Here is a 26,698-nt window from a genome sequence, read left to right as displayed (position 1 = left end):
AAAAAGGTGTTTGTATTGTTTTTTCAAAAGAAAAAAACAATCCTTTTCCGTCTTCTTTTTTTTCCTTTTTTTTTTTTTTTTTTTTCAAAAGAAAAAAATAATCTGCAAGGAAAAAATAATGTCGTCACATTAATAAGTGGGGAGAGGAAGCGAAACGCTGTCTCCCTGCGCAGATTGTGATCAGGTGTCAGGCGCAGCTTGACAGCTTACCTTCTGTCAGCTGGGCGGGGAGACGCCGCCGCAACCCGACACCATCAATACCGCGTCGGCCACAGCTCCTCGGAGGACGAAAAAAATCGTTACTCCTACCTTACGGCACGAAGCTGCACAGAGGCCGGCGGGTTTCTTAGGGAGGAAAGGAAGGAGCTTCACAAAGCTCCTATTTCCGTCCTGTACTTCAGACGCGCGATGCGAGAAGAATAAGGAGAAGATCCCATGCTGACGCCGGAAGATATACCCTTCCGGGGGTCATGCAGGGGTCACGGGTGACGTGACATTGTTGGTATTGTACTCGACATTGCGCATGCGCGAGGGAAGATATCCAGTGCTTACAGCACCGCCTGGCGGTCAGTAGGGACGAAATAGAACCACATTCATTGATGAAATGACATAAGGGATGGAAAGGGAGGGGATGTCAGTTTTACAGGGGGGATGATTTTGACCGTTTTTATTTCAGGGGGGTTGCCATCCCCCCTCATCCCCCCTCAACTCCAGTATTGCATATAAACCTCTAAAAACAAAGACATTTTCTGTTATACTGAATTTTATGACACATAGGTTTGAGTATGGAGAGCAACTTATGTTGATTCTGAAAGACTCAGTTCAGAATCGGTGAGGAAGAATAATTGGTTTGAGTCCGGGAGAAAGACCTACAGCACAAGCCGCGGCGGCACACTGAATTATGGTAAACTTACTTCCAGCAACGCTAAACTTCTCAACATTTGTCGTTTCCCTGAACACTGAAATGACATTTCGGCCCTTGGGCTTGCTGTAACTTTGTTTTTAAAAAACAGCACTTCTGTAAAATTAATCTAGAAGCACTGTTAAAGATGAGTCAGCCATGTGGTAGTAACAGAAAAGTTAATTTCTGTGCCAGGTAGAGCAGTGTCATCCAGGGCCGGAGTCTGCTTCTTGTTAGCACTGCTTCTTGTCTTTGCACCACGTGTGAATTGATCTGGCAAGACTGTCGGGCGGTGGAGGTAATTCTTCAAGCAGCATGCATGCATGCATGCGAGGTGACACGCTCAAAATAGAGAAGCTACGATACAGCTTGTTAAAATTTAAACAGACTGAGCAGTTTAATTCAGCAGCCTGTAACCCAATATGTTTGGATGATGGACATCAGGAGATAAATCTGCTGCACTCCACTTTCTATGAGGAGAAATAATTGGCATTTTAAATAATTGTTTAACGCCGTAAAACACAGTGTCTCCTATTATTACACGGCCTTTAACAACCGGACATAAAAACAATACTTCGGCGGACCTTTAATGGCAAGCTGTCGGTAATAAATTTGCAAGTCCAACTGGCAGAACTGATAAGTTATGGATCAGATTCAGTCCATCAGCTGTAGAGCTGATACTGGTGGATTGTGTCTGGCGGGTCAGACACAGGCTCGCCACCCGTCCCTGGAAATACCGAATTGTTACGTCATTGGGAATTAAAAGTTGCGTTCCGTATTGAACTAATACGCTCTTATTTATTGATGTCATAATATACAGGTGAAGGTCGTAATTTTGAATATATTGCAAAACTTCATTTGCAGTAAATTCAACTAAAGGTGAAACAAATATATTACTTCCCACTACATTCAAAGTGAGATATTTCAAGCCTTTATTTGTTATAATTTTGGTGATTATGGCTCACAGTTTATGAAAACCCCAAATAAAAAATCTCAAAAGATTTGAATATTTTATGAAATCAACAACAATTCAATCATCATTATAACAAATAAAGGTTTAACATATCTTGCTTTGCATGTAATGAGACGATGTAATATATTAGTTTCACCTTTTAAGTTGAATTATTGAAATAAATTAACTTCTATACCATATTCTTCACCTGTATCTATATTCTACATCTGGGATGATGTGGACATACGTAGCATATGAACATAGGATATTTCAGTTGCTAGTATGGCTGTCTGTACAGTCATGCAAGTTCAATGCTATTAAAGCTCTTTAAATTAAAGCATTTAGTTTTTTCATATAAAATAAATACATTTCTATTCAGTTTAGAAGTTTTGGGGCTGTCCCTTTTTTTTGGCGCCTGCGCTGCTGAAATCTGGGTGTCCCTTATTTCTATTTCTGAAAGTTGGCAATGTCAGGGTTTGACACTTCCCCCTCAGTGTTTGTAACTTTCAGTTCTGTCTTGCCCCGCCTGTGTCCCATCTGCCCTGATTGTGTCTGCACCTGTGTCTCGTCATGTCTCGTTATCCCTTCAGTATATCTTGTCTTGTCATTCCTTGGTTCCCTGTCGGTCCGTACTGTTCCCTGCTCCATGTGCTCCCAGGTTTGTTCTTTGTTTCTTGTGGTTTTTGATCCTGCTCTGCAGCGCCTTTGTTTTTGCCTTTTTATGGAATAAATCCCTTTTGTTTTTGAGAACTCCTGCCTCCAGCCTCCCTCTGTCTCCTGCACTTGGGTCCTTAAAGAACCAAATCATGACAGGCAACCCTAGTCGTCATAATAATACAAATATTGTGCTTGATCTACTTAAAAAAAAAAAAAAGTCAACTTTTTGCATGAGATTATTATGTAGATTAAGAAAGACTAGTCTTTGTATAAACTACTTAATTTTTTGTATGTAAATAATACATTTTGCAAGTACAGTCAACTCAATTGTGTTAAGTTGACTTTATTTACTAAAATTAAGTTGACTTTACTTGCAAATGAATTTTGTACATATTAAAAATTTAGTTTTTTATTTATTCATTTATTTTTATTATTATTATTATATAAGCATATTATTATTATTATTTTATATAAAAAAAATATTTTATATAAAAAATTTTATATAAAAAAAAAGTTTATACAAAGACTAGTCTTTCTTGATCTACATAAAAATCTCATGTGAAAAAGTTGACTTAATTCTTTTAAAGTAGATCAAACAAGATATTTTTTTGTGGTGTTCTACTTAAACAAATAAAGCATGTTTCATCTAAACGTTGCTCAATCTGCCCAATAGATTAACATTTTTAAAGGAAAGGTAAACACAACGAGATCATTGCTTGTTGTTTGTGTGTAAATGAAAAGATTGCCTGGGATTACACTGCTGGTTAAGGAAAAAATGCACAATGTCTTGTTTTTTGAACAAATGCAGATTAAGTTCAAAACTAGATGTATTCATGTAAAGCAACAAACTTCATTTTGAATTGTTAATATCACAGATTTGAATATGTTATATTTATTTTTTTTAGTGCATACACTCAGGCACGCAGCCCCGTGGCATCTCTCCACATCAGCCATGTCATGTTTTTGTTCCATTGCACTCAAGAGATCACTGCAGTGTCTCGTCTCTTGTCTCTGCAGGGCGTGAGTCCGTCCCCCGGGGTTCGTCCCCGCTGGGCTGACCACTTATCATGCTCATGATTAATCTCTAACACCAAATGCCTATTAACACTCACTGCTAATATATCCACCCAAGCCTAGTCGGAGCCAGGCGGGAGACTTATGGTGCCAGATCCAAAAAAGAAAATAATCAGATAAAAATAAAAAAAACCTGGGATGGCTGTCAGCCAAAACGCTTGGCCAAACACAGTTTTTAACCTCTGGTGAATTAAAGGGGTCTGAGTCATCACAAAAAACTAATACAGAGGGCTCAGACAAGGTGATACGGCTGAAGGAAATGAGAGTAAGGAAAAACATGTACACTAAGTTCTACTGAGTGTCAGTGTGGGGGGTTAACAAGTCTATCACGGGCTGATTCATTCACTACAGGTTAGATTACAACAATTTACTGGTCATAACAAACAAAAACAAAACAACACATTGGCTTTAAGAGGTTCAGGGTTTAATAAGGAAAAGGTGGAAGGAATTTAAACTTTTGCCTGTTTGAGAGCTGAAGAGTAAAAGACTTAAGAGCTTGTAGTTTCCTGTGAGATGGATGATGCTGGGTGTTCAGCTTTAAGTAAGATTTCAAAGAGTGAGCAGAAACACTTTCTTCAATTAAAATTCATGGGAAGTTATTTTCAGAACTTGTGAAGTCTCACCTTTCTGAAAACTTCAGAAAACTTGCATAACCTTTAAAAAGGAACCTTTAAAGAACTAGCTACTACAGAACCACGTCACGACTTCATTACGTCTAATCTAATGTTGAACCTCCTTTTAATGCTTTAATAAAATAACTTTATACGTTAGTTTGCTAATGTTCTTTTGCACTAAAATTATTTATTTGTTTGAAACTTCTTAGAATAAAATGACCAAAGCTTAAAATAAAGTTCAACATTAGTATGGTAATGTGTTATGAAATGTTTTACTCTTTACAATTCATTTCATTAAATTGGTGTGAAAAAAGTACCGGTCAGGAACCAGTATGGAAGTGAAGGAATCGGTACCGATGATTTTTAAAAAAGTCACCCAGCCCTAGTCAATGCAGCTACAGTACACTGCAAAAAATCAAAATCTTACCAGGAATATTTGTCTTATTTCTAGTCAAAATGTCTCATTTTTAATCAAAAAAATCTCATTACACTTAAAACAAAAGTCATTACCAGAAAAATAACTTGTTATTTGACAATTTTCACCTGTTTCAAGTACATTTTCGGTTGAAATAAGTAGAAAAATCTGCCAGTGGAACAAAATGTATCTTCTCATTACAAGCAACTGGCAGATTTTTCTACTTATTTTAAGTGAAAATCTACTTGAAACAGGTGAAAATTGTTGTTTTTTCCAAGTGACGAGTCTTGTTTTAAGTGTAATGAGATTTATTTTGACTAAAAATGAGACATTTTAACTAGAAATAAGACAAATATTCTTGTTAAGATTTTGAGTTTTTGCACAGTATGTGGCAAAGCAGCTAATGTTCACAGTGCTGACCTCCTTTTAATGAATTTTGAATTCCAGCAGAAGACCAGACTGTAGTGGATGTTTGTGAACGCTCATTGCTGTGCCGGCCAGCATTTCAAAATATTGATTGGTTTTTATGATCCCTGCTAAAAACAGGATTTACACCAACGATCCATAAACCCCAGCATGTGATATCAAGATTCTTTAATAATGAAAATGCAAACACTGCTATTAAATTCAGTTTAAAACAGTTACTGTCAATGCTGGGGCTGTACTGAACTTCAGTTTTCTGAATTAACGAGATTCCTCACAACTTGCAAGAAGCTGTCATTCACTTGAGAGCTAGATTTCATGGAAGCAAACATGTTCCTGTCCAGTTTAATCCAGTTTTATTTTGCTTTTGGTTTGAAACATTGGGAGATACTCTTATGTGTAAGTTATATAGATGGTATTGTTATTAGTTTGTCGACTTTGCGCAGGCACCTCAAGACTTTGTGGTTGTTCAGACGGAAAGCCCATTCTGATCTGCTGGACATTGCAACTTTTCTCCAGGATCACTTTTCTTGGAATTCTGAGATAATTATCTCGTTAATTCAGAAAAACAGACATCAAATGAATGCAATACGCTTCCGTAATTACTCATTAATTTATGTTCACTTTTATTTAGGCCACGTTTCCACATAGCCGGGTATTTACAAAAACGGATATTTCCCCATCTACGTTTTGAAAAATACCATAATTTACACAAACCTGCATAAATATCTGTTAAGGTGCTATGAGCAGCCAAACCTACAGGGGGCAGTGTAACGAGAAGATAAAGTCATGCTAGCCAATCAGAATCCTGGAAAAAAACATCAACAAATGACACGAGTAACTTCCAGTTACTTCCAAGATGAACGAGAGTCTTTCGTTTGGAGTGACAGAGAAGTGGAGTTACTTTTAAGTGTGACTTTAGAATATAAAACAGGTAAAATACAAGAAAATATTGACGGTGGCCGAACAAATTGTAAACACAGGTCGCACACATGACAATGGTGACGATTCTGTCTCATAATGTGATGTTCTGAAGCCTAAATGTCCGTTTCCCTCCGTTTACAAGCAAACATGAAGACGGAGTTTTTGCAAATCTCCACTTTGGCCGGAGTTTTCATAAATGATGGTTTTTGGTGACTTTGAGCTTCGTTTTCATGTAAACGAACGGCCAAAACGCATGAAAACACAAGCACTTTTGCTACGTGGAAACGGGGCCTTAGTTTCTAGGTTTATTCTAAGGTTGTTTTTACTTTTTTGTATGTTATCTCCAGAGCTTTTCCTCATGGGGATCTTCCACACCGGGGAACACTACGCCTACTCGGCCTGTGGGGTCGTTGCCGTGGCGATGGCCCTGGTCGGGGTCACTGGGGAGTCTGGGCTGTGGTGTGGACGCCGGCCGGCCCTGATCTGGGCCGTTACCACGGCGACGCCCGCGTTGGTCACTGGTGGCAAGTAAAGACATCGTTCCTCACCTCAGCATCAAGCCAGGGATTTATGATGTTTATTTATGATGCTTATGATTATATTTTGATGTGTATGTGGGAGAGGTGGTTGTCAATGTGAGATGTGTGTGAATTACCTGATGTGTGTTTTTAACCACCAGTGTGTGAGTTTTTATATGTCGATCTTGATTTTATTATGTAAAGCACTTTGTGCTACTGTTGTATGACAAGTGCTATATAAATAAAGTTTGATTTGATTTAGATGGGTTTTTTTGTTACTTCAGCATATTCCGAAGAAAGATGAAGTGTATTATTTCTGGTTCATGCAGCGTTTCTCCGGATGCCCTCTGCTGTAATCTCCAATGAAGTAATTTGAGAAAGTGGTGAGTGTTTTTAAGTGAACCTTATGGTCCCTGCAGCGCTGACTCAAGCAGAAGCCGCTCACATCAGGCCACAGTGCTGTTGTTTATCCACACAAAACCGCTGGAAAACTTACTTGCGTCCTTCATAAAGCTTTTACAACGCCACCAGCAAAACCTCCTCTCGGTGATGAAGGGTGAAGTCACCAAAAGGAAGAAAGCATCATGGACTTTGCTTTGGGTAAAGTTTGATGTCAAATAAACTACTTTCTCTGTTAAGTCATGCTCCACCATTAAAACCCTTTTTATTTTGAATAAATAATTCTGATAAACTTTTAACCAGCAAATACAAGCAACATGTATGTAAAGTCAGGTGACATCTGTAATCGGTTTTATACGGAAGAGTATTAGGGCCAGGCAGGAGAAAAATAAAAGTAATATTTTAGAGGAGGAAGATTTTTTTTTCATTATGCACTTTGAGAAAAAAGTCGAAAATGTCGAGATTAAAAGTCGAAATGTCACTGTTTAATTGTTTTTTACATTTTGTACACTGGTGTATGCTATGATTAACATGCCCATGCCTACTCAAAATATTTGTAATTGACATGCAGCATTTCACCTTTTTTACTTTTATTTTAATAAAAAGATCTTGAATTAAAAAAAAAGTCGAAATGTCGAGAAAAAAGTCCAAATGTCGAGGTTAATGTTGAAATGTCGAGAAAAAAGTCGAAATGTCGAGAAAAAAGTAAAAAATGTCGAGAAAAAAGTCAAAAATGTAGAGAAAAAAAGTCGAAATGTCGAGAAAAAAGTCGAAATGTCGAGATTAATGTTGAAATGTCGAGAAAAAAGTCGAAAATGTTGAGAAAAAAAGTCGAAATGTCAAGAAAAAAGTCGAAATGTCAAGAAAAAAGTCGAAATGTCGAGAATAATGTTGAAATGTCGAGATTAATGTTGAAATGTCGAGAAAAAAGTCGAAAATGTCGAGAAAAAAAGTCGAAATGTCAAGAAAAAAGTCGAAATGTCGAGAATAATGTTGAAATGTCGAGAAAGAAGTTGAAATGTCGAGAAAAAAGTCGAAATGTCGAGATTAATGTTGAAATGTCGAGAAAAAAGTCGAAATGTTGAGAAAAAAGTTGAAATGTCGAGATTAATGTTGAAATGTCGAGAAAAAAGTCGAAATTTCGAGATAAATGTTGAAGTACAATTTCGAGAAAAAAGTCAAAATGTTGAGAAAAAAGTTTAACTGTCGAGAAAAAATGCTTTAGTGTTGAGTACTTGAATTATGTTAGGTTAGTAACAACAAGAATTGGCTTTACGATATTGATTTGAAACACATATCACACATATGCAGTTGCATAACTAATGCAGAAACTTTATTCTTGAAATTGTATTTCAACATTATTCTCGACATTTCGACTTTTTTCTCGAAGTGCATAATAAAAACAAACTTCCCCTCTCAAAAAATATTTTTTCTCCTGCATGGCCCTAATACTCTTCCGTAGTTTTATGAGTAGAGACAAATTCAAATCTTCTGTTTTCACTCTCTGTGGATGAAATACAGATGTTGAGCATCTTTTTGACATTTCAAATCCATCTGACAAAGAAATAACAAGAGTGCCCGACTAACTCCACACATCTGATGTCTTTATAAGCATCCAGTCAGCACAATGATCAGCATGACATATTGATATCTCTCAACAACTCTGCCGCCCAGGGAACTACTAGAATGTCTACAATTATTTTGTCATGGTGGGAGGACAAGATTAGAAAGTGTGCTGACATGGGAGGATATAAAAGTAGAAGTTAAGACACAGCACTGGTCCAAATCAAGGCTGAAAGAGGAAGGGCTGCGAGGAAGCAATACAGACAGAAACAGAGTGAAAATGAGGCAGAGACCGAAATGATTACACTGAGACTGCCAGAACAAAGCCTGTGATAAAAGTAACAGCATTCCGGAGAGGTAATAAATACATCCACAGTGCTCACAGCATCTCTCTGTTCCTAGCCCGGTCCTTGGCGCTGAAGCATTCCTGTGATTGGTCATACAGGCTTAGCAGCAGCGAGCTCTGTGGCCTGTTGGCAGGCCGGCTGTCACAGCAGACAGTAAATTAGGATTGCTCGGGACCCGCCCGCAACTCCATTCACACAGAATAGAAAGAGAAGCCTGCTGTTGTACGAGTGTCCTACATGGAGAAATGCCTAAGAACAGCAAAAAATGGCTTTGCACTGTATAACACAGGGATCAGCAACCCGCGGCTCTAGAGCCGCATGTGGCTCTTTAGCGCCGCCCTAGTGGCTCCTGGAGCTTTTTCAAAAATGTATGACCTTTTTTTTTCCTTTCTTCTTTTTTTTCTCTCTTTTTTTCTTCTTTTTTCCTTTTTTCTTCTTTTTTTCTTGACATTTCGACTTTTTTTTCTCGACATTTTGACTTGTTTCTCGACATTTCGACTTCTTTCTCAAGATTGTAGCTCAACATTAATCTCGACATTTCGACTTTTTTCTCGACAATTTCTGAATTGCCCCTCGGGGATGAATAAAGTTTCTCTGAATCTGAATCTGAATTTTGACTTTTCTCGACATTTTGACTTTTTTCTCGACATTTCAACTTTTTCTCGACATTTCAACTTTTTTCTCAAGATTGTACTTCAACATTATTCTCGACATTTCGACTTTTTTCTCGAAATTTCGACTTTTTTCTCGACATTTCGACTTTTTTCTCGACATTTCGACTTTTTTCTCGACATTTCAACTTTTTTCTCGAAGTGCATAATGAAAAAAAATAATCTTCCCCCAGTTATAACTAATATAGAAACATGCAGCATGTGTTGTCTTCATTCTAAGGCTTATACAAGACTTTTCATTTTTTGCGGCTCCAGACATATTGGTTTTTTGTGTTTTTGGTCCAATATGACTCTTTCAATATTTTGGGGTGCCGACCCCTGCATAACACATGCCACTTTTAACAAAGGAGCACCAATGCAGAGTGTGTGGGATGTGCTCATGGTCGGTGGTTTTGCTCAGCGGTTACTCAGTGGTTTCCTGAGGTTGTGGAACTCCTGCTGCAGGCGGGACGAGCCTCCTTGACACCACAACTCCGGGTCACTGTTAATCACACACTTATACCGCAACTTTCATACGCAGCAAACTGAGCGAAAAACCCTATTGGCTGAAAATGTAGCCCTCACCATCAGGAGGATTTGTTCCTTTTGTAATAAAATGTAAAGTTTATGTAAGCAGATCTGTGTGCAGTGGTTTTTGGTGCAGGAACACAGCCACTACAGAAAGTCTGATTTGTTCCATTTCATCCTCCACAACATTATCGTCATGATTTATTCAGCATTTTCCTCCTTCTGGCTGTTATTTTTATTTCCATATTCTTATCGTGCATCCCCCTCTCTCTTCATCCTAAGCTCGGAAAACAGAGAAGGATATCCTTAAACGCTCACTTGAACCCCTTATGAAGCCACTTTTTCTGACACATTCAGGTTTGATAAAGGAGAAAAGCGATCCTTTAAATGACTAAAAGGAGAAAAAGGCCTTTGTGACGGGGTATAAAACCAGCAGTTTCATCTTCTATTTGGCAGCAGTGACAATCTTTCTTCCCAAATAAAAAAAAGTGCTGAAAAAGTCCTGCTGGAAATGACAATGCTGCTAAGCCAGCGTGTCATTGAAGGTAAAGTAAACCACTCCTCTACCAGAGTGAGATGGAGGGATGGGAGTCATGTGGAGGACTGAGTGGAGCTGTTAGCCAGAGGTGCCAATTGGCCGGGTCAAACATAATCACCACAAATAGAGGACACACACAATGTCATGCACGCACACACACACACACACACGAACACGCACACGCACGCACGCACACACGCACGCACGCACGCACGCACGCACACGCACGCACGCACGCACGCACGCACGCACGCACGCACGCACGCACGCATGCATGCACGCAGCAACACTTTTCACCAACAGGATGTAAATTACAAACAGTTAAATGGGATTTAGCAAATGAACAAAACAAAAGCACTTGAGTTAAAGATGAGAAAAGCTAATTTTATTCTGTTCCAAGGTTTGTTAAGCTGATGTTGACGGGCCCTCACACTCATGGCCACCCCCCCGGGTTCCCCCCACATTCCTAGGTCAATAATACTATAAAAAAGTTGCTGTTCACATACAACTCAACTTATCATCATAAGCATATCAGAAATGACACTATCCACGACTCTCTATATCAAACCAATCAAAAGTTATTGCAGAAAATAGGAACAATGAAATATCGACCAATCAGAAGAAGGGGTGGAGCCAATTTACACCAATGAAGGTTAAGGACTCTAAACCAAATCCAATGACACCACCCACGAGTCTTTATGTCAAACCATTCAAAAGTTATGGCAGAAAGTAGGAACTGATATGGACCAATCAGATGAAGGGGGGGGGGGGGGGGGGGGGGGGCGCGCTTTTTGGCGTCTAGCGTCGCCACGGTAACGCTTTTGACTGAGAAAAGTAATGCGCATCGTTGCTGGATCTAGATGCACATTTTGATGTATAACACACCTGGGGAGAAATGGCATAAATTGCGCCAAAATTAATACAATTCATTCAAAATGGCTGACTTCCTGTCCAGTTTCGGCCATGGCGCCAAGAGACTTTACTTTAAGTTGCGACATGATACAGGTGTGTACCGATTTTCGTGCATGTACATCAAACCGTATTGTGGGGCTTGAGGCACAAAGTTTTCTAGGGGGCGCTGTTGATCCATTAGGCCACGCCCATTAATGCAAACCATTAAATATCAAATTTTTCACCAGGCCTGGCTTGCGTGCAAAATTTGGTGACTTTTGGAGCACGTTTAGGGGGAAAAAAGGCCCTAATTTCCTCGGATGAAAAATAAAAACGAGAACTCCTACAGATACAATAGGGCCTTCGCACTGTCAGTGCTCGGGCCCTAATTACAGGTCCTCAAACATAGTTGCATTTTCTGAGAGTTATTAGCAAACACCTAAATATGTGACGACTCAGCAAATAGCTGAACTGCTACACTGCTGCTGCAATGTTTCCTATTAAACCAGATACATAGAACTTGTCGTCACACCTGAATACTGCTGCTGCTGCAAAGCTGCATTTGCACTTTTAAAGAAAAAAGAAAAAGCATCTGCAATTTTTCAGCTGTTACCAGTGTGTGAATGGATGCCCTGTGTGGCTGCTCGTGAATAGAGAGACCGCACACAATGAGGAACAGTTGAACAGAAATCCATTCAGCTCATTCAGACAGCAGTAAAATGACAGGGGGTTTGTTCACAGCGCCGTTGAATGGAACTGTAGGTGGGTCTTTTTACACGTCATTTGAGCGGCGGGGGTCCACAGACCTACAGAAGATGGTTAAGAAAGGAAAGAGGGAGAAAGTTGTTTGAGCAAGACTAAAGCCACCTCTCCTGCTGTCAGTGCTTAGTAGTAATGGAGTATTTCTCTCTCTGTACAGAAATGTAATGCATTACATCCCTAGCACTACATGGACTAGTTACTGGAGGACTCGTTAAGAATTTTAGAGGTAGATGGTTCATCTTCCAGCTGGAAGGTTTTTCATCCTCCCCAGTCCTTGGACATGTTCAGCTGCCTTTGTGACGTCCAACATACCTATCGACCCCTTCAGAACAATTTGGAGTCCATCGTGCTACAGTAGGAACGATTACTCACAAGTGGGGAAAATTCATTTCACCCCCGACTGTTTTTTAATTGCATGATTTGTAATTTTTTTTATTTATTTTTTTATATTATTACATTAATTGAGATTTGATTTCTTAGGAAAAAGGGACAGATAAAATCAGCTTAGTCTTCTTTATGTTCCCTTTCATTCAAGGAAAGAGGTTTGTTGTAATTATATTGAACTGTTTTGTTTTTCTTTTAATGAATTAAATAAAGAATTAAAAAAAAAAATTATAATAAAGATTTTCAGGAGAAGGCAACTTTTCTCTTAAAAGAACATGGCAGGAGGGCTTGGGTTTACAAAATTACATCTGAAAAGCACAAGACCCCTGGACCTCCTTTGGACAAATGGGATGAAATTGTACAGTAGATGTCTAGCCATTATGGACAATACTGTAAAAGTGCTGTACTAGTATTTGTGCCAAAAGTGTAATGACAAACGTACTGTTTAGTTTTTTAGAAACTTAAAAGATGCTTTATGTGACAGCTTTCAATCATTTGCATATACTGTATGGTGATTGACATATTGAGTTTCCCGTGTTTTAAGTCTTTCAAATTATGACATCAATCTGAAGCAGGAGTGAAAAGCTCTTTCCCTGGAACTATTTGTAAGATACTTGTAATTATGTGGCAAAAACTGTACTGGCTATATGTTTTGTGTCTCAGAAGCATGTTAAAAAAGATTAGCTCCTTTAGCAGACTTTGGAAGGCCAATAATCCATAAGGCTTCCACACTATAATCACTATATATTTTTTTCTTTTAAGTCCCAGATCAGATACATTTCAGCTTTGGACCATCTTTCAATATGTTAAGACAAATGCGTCTCAAGCCTGTAATCTTCTCAGATAAAGTCTCCATATCATATTTGGATGATAGGATGATGCGTTGAGAATATAATCTCGTTAGCCTCACAAGCTTCAAAAGATGTTTGAATTCAGCAACAAGTGTTGATCTGTTCCACTTCGGCAATCCTGTCACAATGGCAGCAACTTCAACTGTAGACCGTACGAGTATTGAAGGAGCGTGTTCAGTCTGTAGTCTAATCCCCTGACTCACTGTTCCTTTTCACAGCTGACAATATACTCAAGACAAGCGTATTAATAATGGATGGGCATGGTGTTGACTTGAGAGACCAAAGTGTTGCAGCAAGATCCAGAGTTCACTGAAAACCCTTGCTGCAAAAGTCAAGTGTTTACCAATAATAATTTTTTTATTTTCCATTTTCCACCGTTTATCCGGAACCGGGTCGCGGGGGCAGCAGTCTCAACAGAGATGCCCAGACTTCCTTCACCCCAGACACTTCCTCCAGCTCCTCCGAAGGGGAGTCCGAGACGTTCCCAGGCCAGCCGAGAGACATAGGTCCAATGCCAATACACCCATGAATGGGGCATGAATGTCTTCTCTGTCTTGGTTGCTCTTTCCTCGTGTTGTAAAGGCCAATCCCAATACACCCCCTACTTTCTACCACTAGCCCTAAAAATGAAGCCACAAACCGTAGGGCCCTTGTAGTGTTCCCTAGGGATTGTGACACCACTTGCTACGTCACTGCGTGTTTTACGTTCGGGTACGTAAGCGACTGTGTAGTTACGTTTGCACATACGTCACACCATATCAGGAAGTCCAGAGCTAAAAGCTGTTTTAATTTCCCCTGTAGCGCTAAGTTTTTTAATATTTTTTCAGGCGTAAAAGTAACCATTAAGATCCCCAACCTGGGCTCAGTTTATCCAAATATGTTAAGAAATTGTTAAGAAATGTGCTCCGATGTTTTCGGGGATGAGAAGAGCCGCCGGCTCGGGAGCTGATTTATGGTTCCGCGTTAAATCGACACAGAGCCTGCGTCGATTTACATTTTTTCTGCTTATTAGTTTTGCGTCCAAGTCATGTGACTTTCAAGATTCTGGCCGTGACACCAAAAAACATGGCGGACATTTCTCATTTTTTTGTGAAAAAACAACTTATATTGAATCACTGTGAATACATCAATGTCCGTTACAGGACATTAGATAAAGTATTGAAGCGGACACAATTACGGACCTCGCACCCATCAGGACTGTATGGAAGGGGGCGTGGTCACGAGGCGTTTTATGGTTGCTTAGCAACACGTGTTCTGTGTCAGTTGTCAGCTGTCAGTTTCTGTAGTCAGTTGTGATTCCGTTGTGACTAATGTGACTACAAATAGGGTGCTGATTAGCATAAAGCTGTATAGCATGACTAGGGAAATGTAGTTCTTAGCAAATATTATTTTTTTTCCACAGAAATGGAGGTTGTTAATACTAAAATAAGAGTGCACATAGTAGTTTAAGGGCATTATACACACATTTGTGTAAATATATTTGAAATTTTATACAGAGACCTTAGCAGAGGACCCTGGACTCCATACTCACTGACCCCCCGAGAGACACTGACACTTCTCCAGATCCACAAAACACATGTGGACTGGTTGGGCAAATTCCCATGAATTATTTTATTTTTATTATAAAACATGTGTGAACGGTAAAGCCAATACCATGGCTGATCACCTTTGCACTGCAAGGCTAATGGCATTAGCTGCAGCAATAAATCACTTGTAGTGTGTGAAGTAAATAATGTATCAGTGTGAACTCAGTTAAGGCCAGTTCAGCGTGTTTGGCTGTTCCCGTTCTCCTCTGTGGCAGCGGTCTGTAGTGTGAGCTGCTCACGTCTGATCCATGTGTGTGTTTCTGAGTGACCCGAGTGGGACCGTGACTCTGGAGCTGCTCGGTGCACGCTCTGGAAACATAATTCCACAGAAAAGTCACAAGGAAAGCACGGTGAGTAGAGCTAAGCAGGCCAAGTGCAGTGCATGAAAAGAGGATGGACAGGTTCACCGAATGTTTGGTCCTTGAACCAAAACACATTTGTCAGGATCCTGTGGATGTCATAAAAGCTTTAAGGGTTGAGCAAGATCCCACTTTGCTACGTTCCAGGACCACCTGACTTCTCGGATTAAGCACTAAGACTTCCTCGTCTGCTCGTAAAAAACACACAAAACCAAACACAACTGCAGTCATGGATCCCTGGTCACTGAATGAGGCAGAAATGTGGAATTATTTCAAGGCTATTTTGAGGAATACATTTATTTTAATGGAATAAAAACCTTCAGCTATGGAATATTAATGAAAAGCGATTAATTCTTATTCTTTGAAAAGCGGTTTAATTACTGCCCAGAGAAAGACCTTAAAATAAAAGACAATTTAACGTCAGAAAAATTGAGGTGGCCACATTTTGCCAATAAAGAAAAAATATATATACACATGAAAATATATGCTGTAGTCACATGCAATAAATAATTCCTTGCCTTCTTGTCTTTCTCATCTTTTGACTTCACATCATCAATCTGCCTTTCTCTACTTCCTTTTCAACCAAATGAGTTTGGTTTTCTCCCTGACTGACGGGTCTGACATCTGTTTTACAACGCAGCTCAGCATGTCCTAAGATGCCGCGCGTTTGAACGACTGTAAGCATGAGTGAGCTGCAGAGGTGAGCAGAATACTGCAAACTAAATTAAGGACGGGCTGTCTTACCCCCCCTCCTCTGGTGCCCTTGGGGCCCATTCCTCGTACGGCTTCCACCGCAACTGTGTCTCGCATAGTCTGGCTGGATTTTTCATGGCTCCTCTCCCCGCCGCTTCCTCTTCTCCTCTGTATTTGACTCTAATCTTGTCTATGTCACGCACATCATATTAAAATGTAACTGTTGCCTGCTTGGTGTGCGTGCAAGTGTCTGCTCCCGTGCGTCTAGGAGTTTGGGATTTAGCAAAAATAGCAAGCTGACTCATCACGCTGTGCATATGAAGAACACCAACCCACACACAAACTACACCACTACATTGTCTTACACACACACACACACATGCACACAGAGCAGAAACAGTGTCAAAGCATTTGTATGATAGAATGAAGCTGACTTTGAAGGCCTGCGTCGGCCAGCTGAGGATCCTGATTGAGAGCACTGATGAGATGCACAAGGTTGGACGAACACCCAGCAAGATTACTCCCCCTTTGCTCATCCTTGAGATTTTCACATGAATAACACAGAAGCTGAAGATGGAAAAGAAAAGGCCCTCTCTCTCTCTCTCTCTCTCTGACTCTCTCTGTGTCTCACTTTCTCACAAAATCTTGCCCTTAGAGAAATTTTATTTTTCTGTCTTGCTTTTTTCTGTTAATTCTCTGGTTCGGGCACAAAAAAGAAAAAAGAAAAAAAAAAGGAGCAGTTCTCTTTCCGTATTATGGAAGACTTCATTAAAGTAAAAGCACAACAAATTTATTTCTCATTTATTCCTTCCAATGAGCAGCTGAGATAGCACTTTCATCATTTGCGCGGTTCCATAAGGACTTTGGTGATTATCGGTGTGCTCTTTCAGGCATTAATCCTAGTTGAGGACTGTTAATTGCCTCCAGCTGAGGACCAACCAGGTTAAACTAAATCCACCTCAAAAAAGTAAGACAAACAAACCACACAACAAACACTGAGTATAGAGCACTGCAGCTTTAAGAAAGGATGAACTGCGTGCAAAATAGGTTTCTGCACAAGACATCGTAAAAAATAAATAAAAATACATTGTATCTCATAACCTGTGGCACAAGTAGCTACACTTTAGGACTCAAATCTAGAATTTTAAAACATAAAAGTTGTTCGTCTTTCTTACACAGTTCAGAGAAGTCAAGATAGCAAGCTGTTTCAAGTGCTGGGTTTCCTAACTTCACATGGTTTTCCATTTGAAGAGACACTATATACTGAATAGAATTTCCCATTTTCATGTAGAACTGCAGTCTGAATATTCTCAAAATTCATGCCTTGCAATATGAATGAAACAAAAAACACTGCTTCATATACCTTTGTCCTTGTCTTTGTATTAACTTCCACTCTTTTTTCCACATTGCGGATACATCCAACAATGACACATGACAAGGTAAATGCAGTTCCCATTTTTACAACATGCATGTTGCATTGTGTGCTTTAGCATATTTCTAGCAGTAAGAACCTCTCTGATATGGCCTTTCCAGGGTAGATTTATAAGACTAACATTGGACATTGTTCTAATATCCGGTCCTGCAGACCTTTGTGAACTTCTCTGGAGTAGAAGAACTCTTACTCTACTTACGCCTCAGTCTTGTAGGTGGAACATCTCTCCAGTGGGATCTTCAGGACTTTGTTATTGAGCCCCACGAACAGAGACCTGTCACTGTGCAAGATCTGTAGGCTCAGGATTGGATCTCGTACACCTGCTGGGAAGAGCTCCATCTCCTCCAGGTAACAGCCCTGCAGGTTCTTGTTAGGAGTAGCCAGGGCCTTCAGGATGGTGCCGTATTCTGATTCAGAAAGAAAGACAATGGAATATCATTATTTCTTGGTTAAATACTTATAAGTTGGTTCATTTAGATCAGGGGTCGGCAACCCGCGGCTCTTTAGCGCCGCCCTAGTGGCTCCTGGAGCTTTTTTTTCCTTTTTTTCTTCTTTTTTTTTCCTTTTTCCTTTGTTTTCTCTTCTCTTTTTTTTCCTTTTTTCTCTTTTTTTTCTTTTTTCTTATTTTTTTCCTTTTTTTCTCTTTTTTTCTTCCTTTTTCCTTTCCTTTTTAATCTCGATATTTCGACTTTTTTCTCGAAATTTTTACTTTTTTCTCAACATTTTGACTTTTTTCTCAAGATTGTACTTCAACATTAATCTTGACATTTCGACTTTTTTCTCGAAATTTCAACTTTTTTCTCGACATTTCGACTTTTTTCTCGACATTTCAACTTTTTTCTCGGAGAGCATAATGAAAAAAAAAATCTCCCCCACTTATAACTAATATAGATACATGCAGCATGTTTTGTCTTCATTCTAAAGCTTGAGTTATGGTTCTGCGTCAAAACGACGCCGTGCCTACGGCGTGTGGTACGCGTCGACGCAGACCACACGCTGTCACTGACGCCGTCACTGACGTGCACCTCCCGAAAATTGTAACTATGCATCGAGGCAACACAGACCACACGCAGACTAGGGGGCTGTGATTGGTTTGCTTGGTAGTAACGCATTTCCGGTTTCCGGTTTGAAGCAGTCGTGAACTTTCAGCGCTCTTTTCTTCGTGTATGTGTGATTTTTTTTGTTTTGTTTTTTTGCACAATAGTTGTCCTTATCTCTTTGATTCAATGTGACCGGAAAAAGTCGGATAAACCATTCAGGAAAAGATCGCAAATTAGCGGTCACGGGGGGTACTGCACCGCGGAGAAATGGAGTGACGGAGAAGTCCGAAGGTTCACGGCGGTGACGGCGTGTGCTCTGCGTTGGTTTGACGCAGAACCATAATTCAGGCTTTAGGCTTATACAAGACTTTTCATTTTTTGCGGCTCCAGACATATTAGTTTTTTGTGTTTTTGGTCCAATATGGCTCTTTCAACATTTTGTGTTGCAGACCCCTGGTTTAGTTGTTATGGCATGATGCTTTCGTGACTAACCTGTGCTGATGTACATAACATGGTAGAGGGTGTCCATGCCCTGAACAATATCCACAACGAGGTTGGAAAAACGAACATCATCCTGCATGACGAGCGGATCCACGGACTCGGGCTGGACCACGTCGTTCATCAGGTACAGCCTTTGTGCGTCCTGCAGGCTCCGTTCCGTCAAACCGTCGTTGGGACCCTCCTCATTTATAGTACCACACTGTAGGAAAAGATAGGAATGAGGTATCAGAGGAGTATGAGAGATGGATACAAGACAAGGGAAAAGGCAGAAAGAAAGAAGGAACCTCAACAATTGATCGCAGTTCACATCCTTCTCTTACTTTCAAACCAATACACTTTCAAACCAATACACTGTATCTTCGTTAGATTAATTCAGTTCTTAATTCTGTTCCAGATGATAGCAACATTTTCCACAAGAGCACAACCAGAGTGATTGCTTTACAATTTTCTACAAGACTGTTAGGCAGTACAGTGGGACATTGATTTGTTGGCGTCTTTGGAGGGGGGTTGCATCTACAAATTGTTTAGGGAAGATAGTGATGATCTTTCCATTTGACAAGGTTTGTGATGTCAATTAAATTCAACACTTGAAATTTTGTCCTGCGGAACAACGACTTTTCATGTCCAGAAATGAATTCACATAAACTTTCCATAGAAAACACTTTCATATTATTTCATAATAATCAGAATACATACGAAGTTCCTGACAAAAAAAATTTAGCCTATAATCAAACTGCTGTGAAGTCAAACCTGGGGTGACATTTATGCCTTTAGCCATGAATAATCGGAAAGAATACGGCTTAAGGTCATTTTCACACTTGACGGCCCGGTGGACGCGGTGTGACTGGGGACCCGGCTCGAATGGGACTGCAACGTTCAGCTGGTCTAAGCTTGCTGTCACACCACCCTTTCTGAAACAAACCCAACCCTTGGAATAAGATATTCCCCTCCTCGCCAATGTGTGGCGAAGCACCAAGATTTACTGAAGGAGACAAGACAAACAACAACGAAGAAAACTTGTTTATCAGGTGGTTAAGGCAGCATTACTTTCCTGCTAGTTCGCAAACTTCATTGCTCTTATTTCTCATCTGAACGTACTTCTGTTAGAGCTTTTACCTTGTCCTCATCCATGTTTGAGCGCCAAACATTTCCACAGGGAAATTGCATTAGGTTGTTAAGGTTGTGTTTTCCCACAATACCCCACGCTGTAGTCCACCTTTATGGCGCTTTTCCACTAGCACCTACTCAGCCCGACTCGCCTCGGTTTGGTTCTTTTCCACTAGGGGTCTAACGTGCAGAGTAGATACTTTTCTGTATCTATTCTGCTGAGGTTCTAAGCTGCTGAGTCGGCTGTATCTGACATCATCACACTACAGACCACTGATTGGTCGGGGGTTTGGAGTCAGACGTCTGAGTCAGGAGGAGGAAATCAGAGAAAGAGACTCTGACGGATTCTTGTTCATTTTATTCAACCAGCAATGGCAGCAGAAGTCTGTTTCATGATCCAACTCTGAGGGTCAGATGTTCATAAACCTGGTGCTGAGGAGAGAATTAAAAAGGGATCTAGACGGAGATAAGGAACGACCAGATCTACCAGGAGCTCTGTCTCTTCATAGCTGCTCACGGCTCCAGCTGACTTTTCAGCAGCACAGAGATGAACAAATAAAAAAAAAAGCGTTACTGCTTGAAGTTTCTCTCACTCTCATTTTTAACTTGATATCAAACACAAGTCACAGACCCAGCAGCACATCTATCATCTCCTCCAGGTTCTACATCTTTAGTGTTGTTGTCTTCTCCATTTAGATCACACAATCAAATACGTCACAGCAGCTTCACTCCAACCTCCTACTTCTCATCTGGGTATTGAAAAGAAACAAGGGCAAGGCGAGTCGAGTCGGGCTGAGTCTGTACTAGTGTAAAAGCGGCATTAGTTTGCTTCAAACAGAACCAGGACCTATGTTTATAGGCGGACCAGAGTCCTCTTTATTGATCTGTATTAGATTTGGTTTGCCCATTCACACTTCCCTAAACAAACCAACTTTCCAAGCAAACAAACTCTGGTCCATTTGAAGTGGACCAAAAAGGGTGGTGTACTTACTCCCCCTCCCATATGGAGAACATCAGGTCACTGAAGACTTAACATCTTCAGTGTGAACTTTGCATCACAGCAAACTCCATGTTGTGGTATACTCATAGAAATGAAACTAACCATGCATTATGTAAATAAGTGTTTTTTTTAAGTGTCAAGGCCAGGTTGGGAGCAATTTTGGACTGTACAGCAGTTTCATTTCCAACACTAGCCTGCGTCTTTTTGATGTGAATGAAAATGAATGAAAAAATAAAATAGCTCAGGTCTTATTATCCAGTAGTTTCAAATGAAAAAAAAAATCATTTTTATTTAAATAAGGGCTCCTGTTTCATTTCAGTAGAGACGGTGAGTTCTGCAGTTCTGTTTATTACTGTCTCAGTCAGTGGACATGAAGATTTCCTATTCAGCTCCCATTAACATATATTCCAAATGCTCTTGAGTTAGTGAACTTGTTCAGCTGTTTCTCACAAATTTAAGCAATCTAAATGGGCCTTTCACTTAAGTTAGTGCCAAACTTGTAATTAAACTATCATTTATTAATAATCAAATCCATATCAAATTAGCCTTTACTTTCTTTTTGCAGTGCAAGAAGTTGCATGGGGTAAAATGAGACAGCATTTCTCCAGAGACTATCAGAGCATCCCGCACATAAATAACCCCCCCTATACCTACAAAAACCATTAAAAGAAAGTTAAGAAAAGTTCCAAGTTAAAGTTAAAAGTGTGGTACCTTGCAGCTGCACTAAACCTTTGGGCAGCTGCAAGGTGGCTTGTTAAAGTGTCAAAGTGTCCGTATGAAACCAGCGGTATAATCAGGTGGAATGACTACTTAACAGCCTCCCAGCCTGTGGCACGACGCTGTTTAGCAGTCTGGATGCCGAGGCTTTGATGGCGCCGTATCTCCTGCCTGATGGCTGCAGTTCCTGGTACAAGTGGATTGGGTGCATGTTGCCCATCTTAAGCAAAAGGGCAGTGATTTTTTTTCCGATAGTGGCTCCAGAGCGGTTCTTGTATGGAGTGCAGGGAAACCAGTGCTAATCCTCTCTGCTCCCCTAACTACCCTCTGCAGGGAGTTCATGTTAGAGACCCAGATGTTTGTACGGCGTGTGAGCAGACGTCCTGGGGATGTTGGTGGGGAGTGAGGACTAATGAACAGTAGGCTGCTGTCAGAAATATTGAGATGCAATCAGAGAGCTCTAAGTGACGGTGGGTGTGCTGCCTTGTAGGCCCGTGGCGTGTTAGTATAATCCATATCCAACATGTCCCCTCCTCTCATCTCCGTGTTAACATATTGCTTAAATGTGGGAGCACAGTCTTGAGGCTCATTTGAGGGATTTAAAAAAAAAAGGTTCGAGTGCTTTGCTGTCCTGAGCATGAATTAGTACTTCGAGCTACAATTACAGCCACAACAGAAATAATGGAATGCTCCTTCTGCAGGTGAAACTGCTGGTATTTCACGATAAAACGTGCTGTATAATGACTCTGCAATGCAGCACCAATACTATATACACACCGATCACCCGGACATAATACCACTGGGCAGTAGGAGAGAGTGGGGTAATTTGTGCCAAGGGTCAAGTTGTTCCACCCATAGACATACTGTATATACGTAGACGCCTCATGACATGCTGGAACGTAATCCAGCGTCGCCGCCATCTTGGATGGGTCTCCTCACTCCAGGCGAAATTAACTACACTGGAGTTACAGAGTTACAGTTACAGCCAGCACACGCAAGAAGCTGCAAAACAGTTCTTTTTCAAGGGTTTTAGCTCCCCAGCCTAGTTGCAAGCCTAACAGGGTAGTATAAGACCCTGGAATGACCTGGATTTATTTTTATAGATATATTTATTGAGGGCAATAAGAGAAAAAAAAAAGATTTACAATAACAATAGAAATATCTATATTTTTCCCTTTTTTTAACTTTTCAAAACAATAATTAAATAAAAATAAATAAATAATATAAATAAGAAAGAAAGAAAGTAAAAAAATATATAAATAAATAAATACTATAACACACCCCTCTCCCCTACAAATAAATTCAAATGAACAATCAAACTTGTTTCTTTATTAAAATATAAAATTAATTAATTTATACATTTATTAATATGCCATACCATATGTCTTAGTTAAAGAGCATAATACAAAGTCTTTCAGCATAAAAGTACTTATTTTTAATGTGTGACAGCGTCCTGTATCATAACTAAATCTCTGCCGTTTGTAACAAACCAAACCGTGTGAAAATCGGGTAACAATTCGGGGAGTTATGGATTATTGTAGTCGGGGATAAAACCTTCCTCAGTAGAAATAAATGTACTGGGGGCCGCGTTGGAGACCCATCCAAGATGGCGGCCGCGCAGAACGTCAGCTCCAATAGGCAGCGTCAGTCTATGAGGCGTCTACGTATATATGTCTATGGTTCCACCCCTGTTATCAAGAAAGCCATGGAAGAAATTGGTCATGTGATCACATATTTTTGGAGAGGCATCCATTTCAATCATGTTGCATGGCTTGAGAAGTAAGCACATTTAAGTTCAAAAAACAATTCATGCCCTCCAAAGCAAGATTTCTACGAACAAGATTTTTTGATTCCAGTGTACAAACAATTATAGACAACTTAGAAAACAGTTCACACATGTTTTAGTGTTTTAGTAAGCTGCACCATGAATCCATACAGTTAGCGTGATAGTAACTTAAAACAGCTAGGGGATGCATTTTCTTCCAAATGATGGGGTTGGGGTAATTTGTGCCAAAGGGCTTGGGTTAAGTTGTGCCACTGGCACTTATGATAATTTACTAGATAGGGCTGTGAAAAGCTTGAAGAAAAGCAAACCCAAAGAGATAGAGCTCTCCAGTAGCTGAGAGAGTTACTTTCCGATACCACTGAGCGATGGCCACTCAGATGTCCAGAGTGATGGTGATGATGATGGTGACAAGGATCTGTCTGCCGGTGACTTTGTCATTGTGAAGTTTGCCGGTAAAAAATCCAAATCCTATAACTACATTGGATTGGTGGACAGTTGAAGGTGATGACATCAGTGCAACATTTCTGAAGCAAAATCTTAATAGTTCTGTTGATGGAAAGCCCGTGTTCACATTTAGAGAAAATGATGAGGGGGCTTTCCCTAGAGGTGATGTGTTAAGAAAAACTACCCCCACCACAAAAACCAAGTGGGATGTTCAGTAGGCCAAATCTCTGAAGAGTAGGAGTAGGTGTTCATATGTTAATAGGCCTTGCAAACTGGCATTTGATGTTGTGAAAATTGTCACGGTTTTGTCAGTTCCTGTTTTATTTTAAAACCCGTGTCTTTGTGTTTCAGTTCTGTCTTGACTTCCCTTGTTCCATCTGCACAGATCATCTGCACCCGTGTCTCGTTAACTCCTCTGTGTGTATCTGGTCTTGTCTTTCTCTTGCTCCCTGCTGGTCCGTACTGTTTCTACCTCCATGTGTCATGTGGCTTAAGTTTAGGCTCTCGTGTTTTTCAATCCTGCTAAGCAGCGCTTTTCTTTGATTTAAGTACAATAAATCACTATTTTTGGAGCCCCTGCCTCCTGGTCTCCTGCATCTGGGTCCTACTCCAACCGCGCCTTGACAAAAATGTTAAATAAACCATAAATAAGCAATTTTGTATTGAATTTGTTTTGTTTTTATATAGCATCATTATTTGTGAGATTAAAATGATATGTTTTGCCAATGGCACAATTTACCCCAGTGTATTTTCTCTAACGGCACAACTTACCCCACGCTGGGGGCAATTTGTGCCACAAAAGCTATTTCTCATACAGTTTACTTTAGATTCAAAGTGATTGTTCCCAGAGATGCACAACATCCTAAACTATATGTACCAATTGTAGTTGGAGGCTTTGCTGTAATCCCTTTGCTTTAAAGGCACTTAAAGTAAAAAATGGCTCTACTTACCCTCATCTAGTTAAAATGCAATGTTCTGCAGGGAGAACCTGAATCCTGTCTCTCATATCAGTCTTATTGTAGCGCTAGTCACCATCTTAAATATTTATCAGAACAATCATAGTTTCCAACATTGCAACAACATTCCTCCGGACCAAAGCCGCTTTACCCAGCAGGTCAGCGTTTTTCAGGAAGTGCTCACAAAGAAAAAAGGACCTGAGTTGTTCATTTAGTCTCCAATCTCCACGGATACCAGTTTGATGGGACCTGATGGCAGCAGTGGAAAGCAATGTCAGCCCACAGAGACCCCACCCCTGCACTGGCACCTACACAGTAGTCATAATGTTATGACAGATCGTTGCATATAATGCATATTAATAGATATTATTCTTCTTTTGAATGACATGACAGTTTACCTCTTGACTCTACGCTGCAACTATATGGGACCTGAACCAATGGATTTAGTCCTTGGCAGAATTATTCTCTGCTAAACTGCAGTAACTTGTGTTCACATGGATGGAAATCATGTACACACTACCTATCAGACACATTGGAATATTATATTTGGTCAATTTTCTCCTTTTTATCAGTGTGTCAAAGGGATGATTTGACAATTTGCGAGGGGGGATTGATTCAGGTGGAAGCTTCTGTCCAATAAATTGCAACCCTTATGCGTACATTCAAAACTCTAGAAACTGAAACAAGTACATGTCCAGCAGATGAATAATCGTTTGCCTCGTTTACACGTAGCAAAAACGGTGGTGTCTTCATGCATTTTGGCCGTTCGTTTACACGAAAACGAAGCTCAAAGTCACCAAAAACCATCATTCCTGAAAACTCCGGCCAAAGTGGAGATTTTCAAAAAAACCTCTTCACGTTCGCTTGTAAACAGAGGGAAACGGACATTTAGGCTTCAGAACGTCACATTATGAGACAGAAACGTCACCAGCGTCATGAGTGAGACCTGTGTTTACAATTTGTTTGGCCATGTGTCATTTGTTGATGTTTTTTTCCAGAATTCTGATTGGCTAGCATGACTTTATCTTCTCGTTACACTGCCCCCTGTAGGTTTGGATGCTCATAGCACCTTAACAGTATTTATGCAGGTTTGTGTAAATTATGGTATTTTTCAAAATGTAGAGGGGGAAATATCCGTTTTTGTAAATGTGTAAACGTGGCCTTTGTTTCTAACCAGAACACCAGCCCAACCACTGGTGGCCCTCCCCTAACACGCCTAAAGCATCTGATTAGACAAAACAGAGATCGACGGAATATTGCTTTTCTAAACAAAAATCTGAGAAAATCAAGGAAAAATAGGCTCTAACTGCATAAAATTGTTCATAATGATGACACTAACCAATGTTATGAATACTGTTATATGCTGCTTTCTTATTTTCAGAGCTCTGCCAGTTCATGTAGGGAATGTGCTAAGTGGGTGTACACACACACACACACACACACACACACACACACACACACACACACACACACACACACACACACACACACACACACACACACACACACACACACACACACACACACACACACACACACACACACACACACACACACACACACACACACACGCGCGCGCGCACACACTCTTTTTTCTATGCTCACTCTTTTTTCTATGCTCCCTCTTTTTTGCACACAGGGGTTTCTGTAAAAATGTCCTGCTCATTAAATTGTACTGTGCCATCA

At 40.2% G+C, this 26,698-nt stretch overlaps 1 protein-coding gene across 4 annotated transcripts in view; it reads right to left on the bottom strand.

Moving 5' to 3' along the window:
* The window catches only part of sema5ba (sema domain, seven thrombospondin repeats (type 1 and type 1-like), transmembrane domain (TM) and short cytoplasmic domain, (semaphorin) 5Ba), a 310,185-nt gene that overhangs the window by 52,580 nt on the left and 230,907 nt on the right, over positions 1–26,698 (bottom strand). For all 4 annotated transcript variants that reach the window (XM_061723153.1, XM_061723155.1, XM_061723156.1 and 1 more), the window contains 2 exons: positions 18,994–19,201; positions 17,661–17,868 (listed from right to left, as the gene is read on the bottom strand). In XM_061723153.1, coding sequence (XP_061579137.1) covers positions 17,661–17,868; positions 18,994–19,201 — 416 coding nt within the window. The remainder of the gene's footprint in view (positions 1–17,660; positions 17,869–18,993; positions 19,202–26,698) is intronic.

The sequence above is a fragment of the Cololabis saira genome, chromosome 6 (assembly GCF_033807715.1).
Source record: "Cololabis saira isolate AMF1-May2022 chromosome 6, fColSai1.1, whole genome shotgun sequence".
Taxonomy (NCBI): Eukaryota; Metazoa; Chordata; class Actinopteri; order Beloniformes; family Belonidae; genus Cololabis; species Cololabis saira.
The sequence above is the reverse complement of the archived record's forward strand: the minus strand, read 5'-3'. Positions and strand labels throughout refer to the sequence as shown.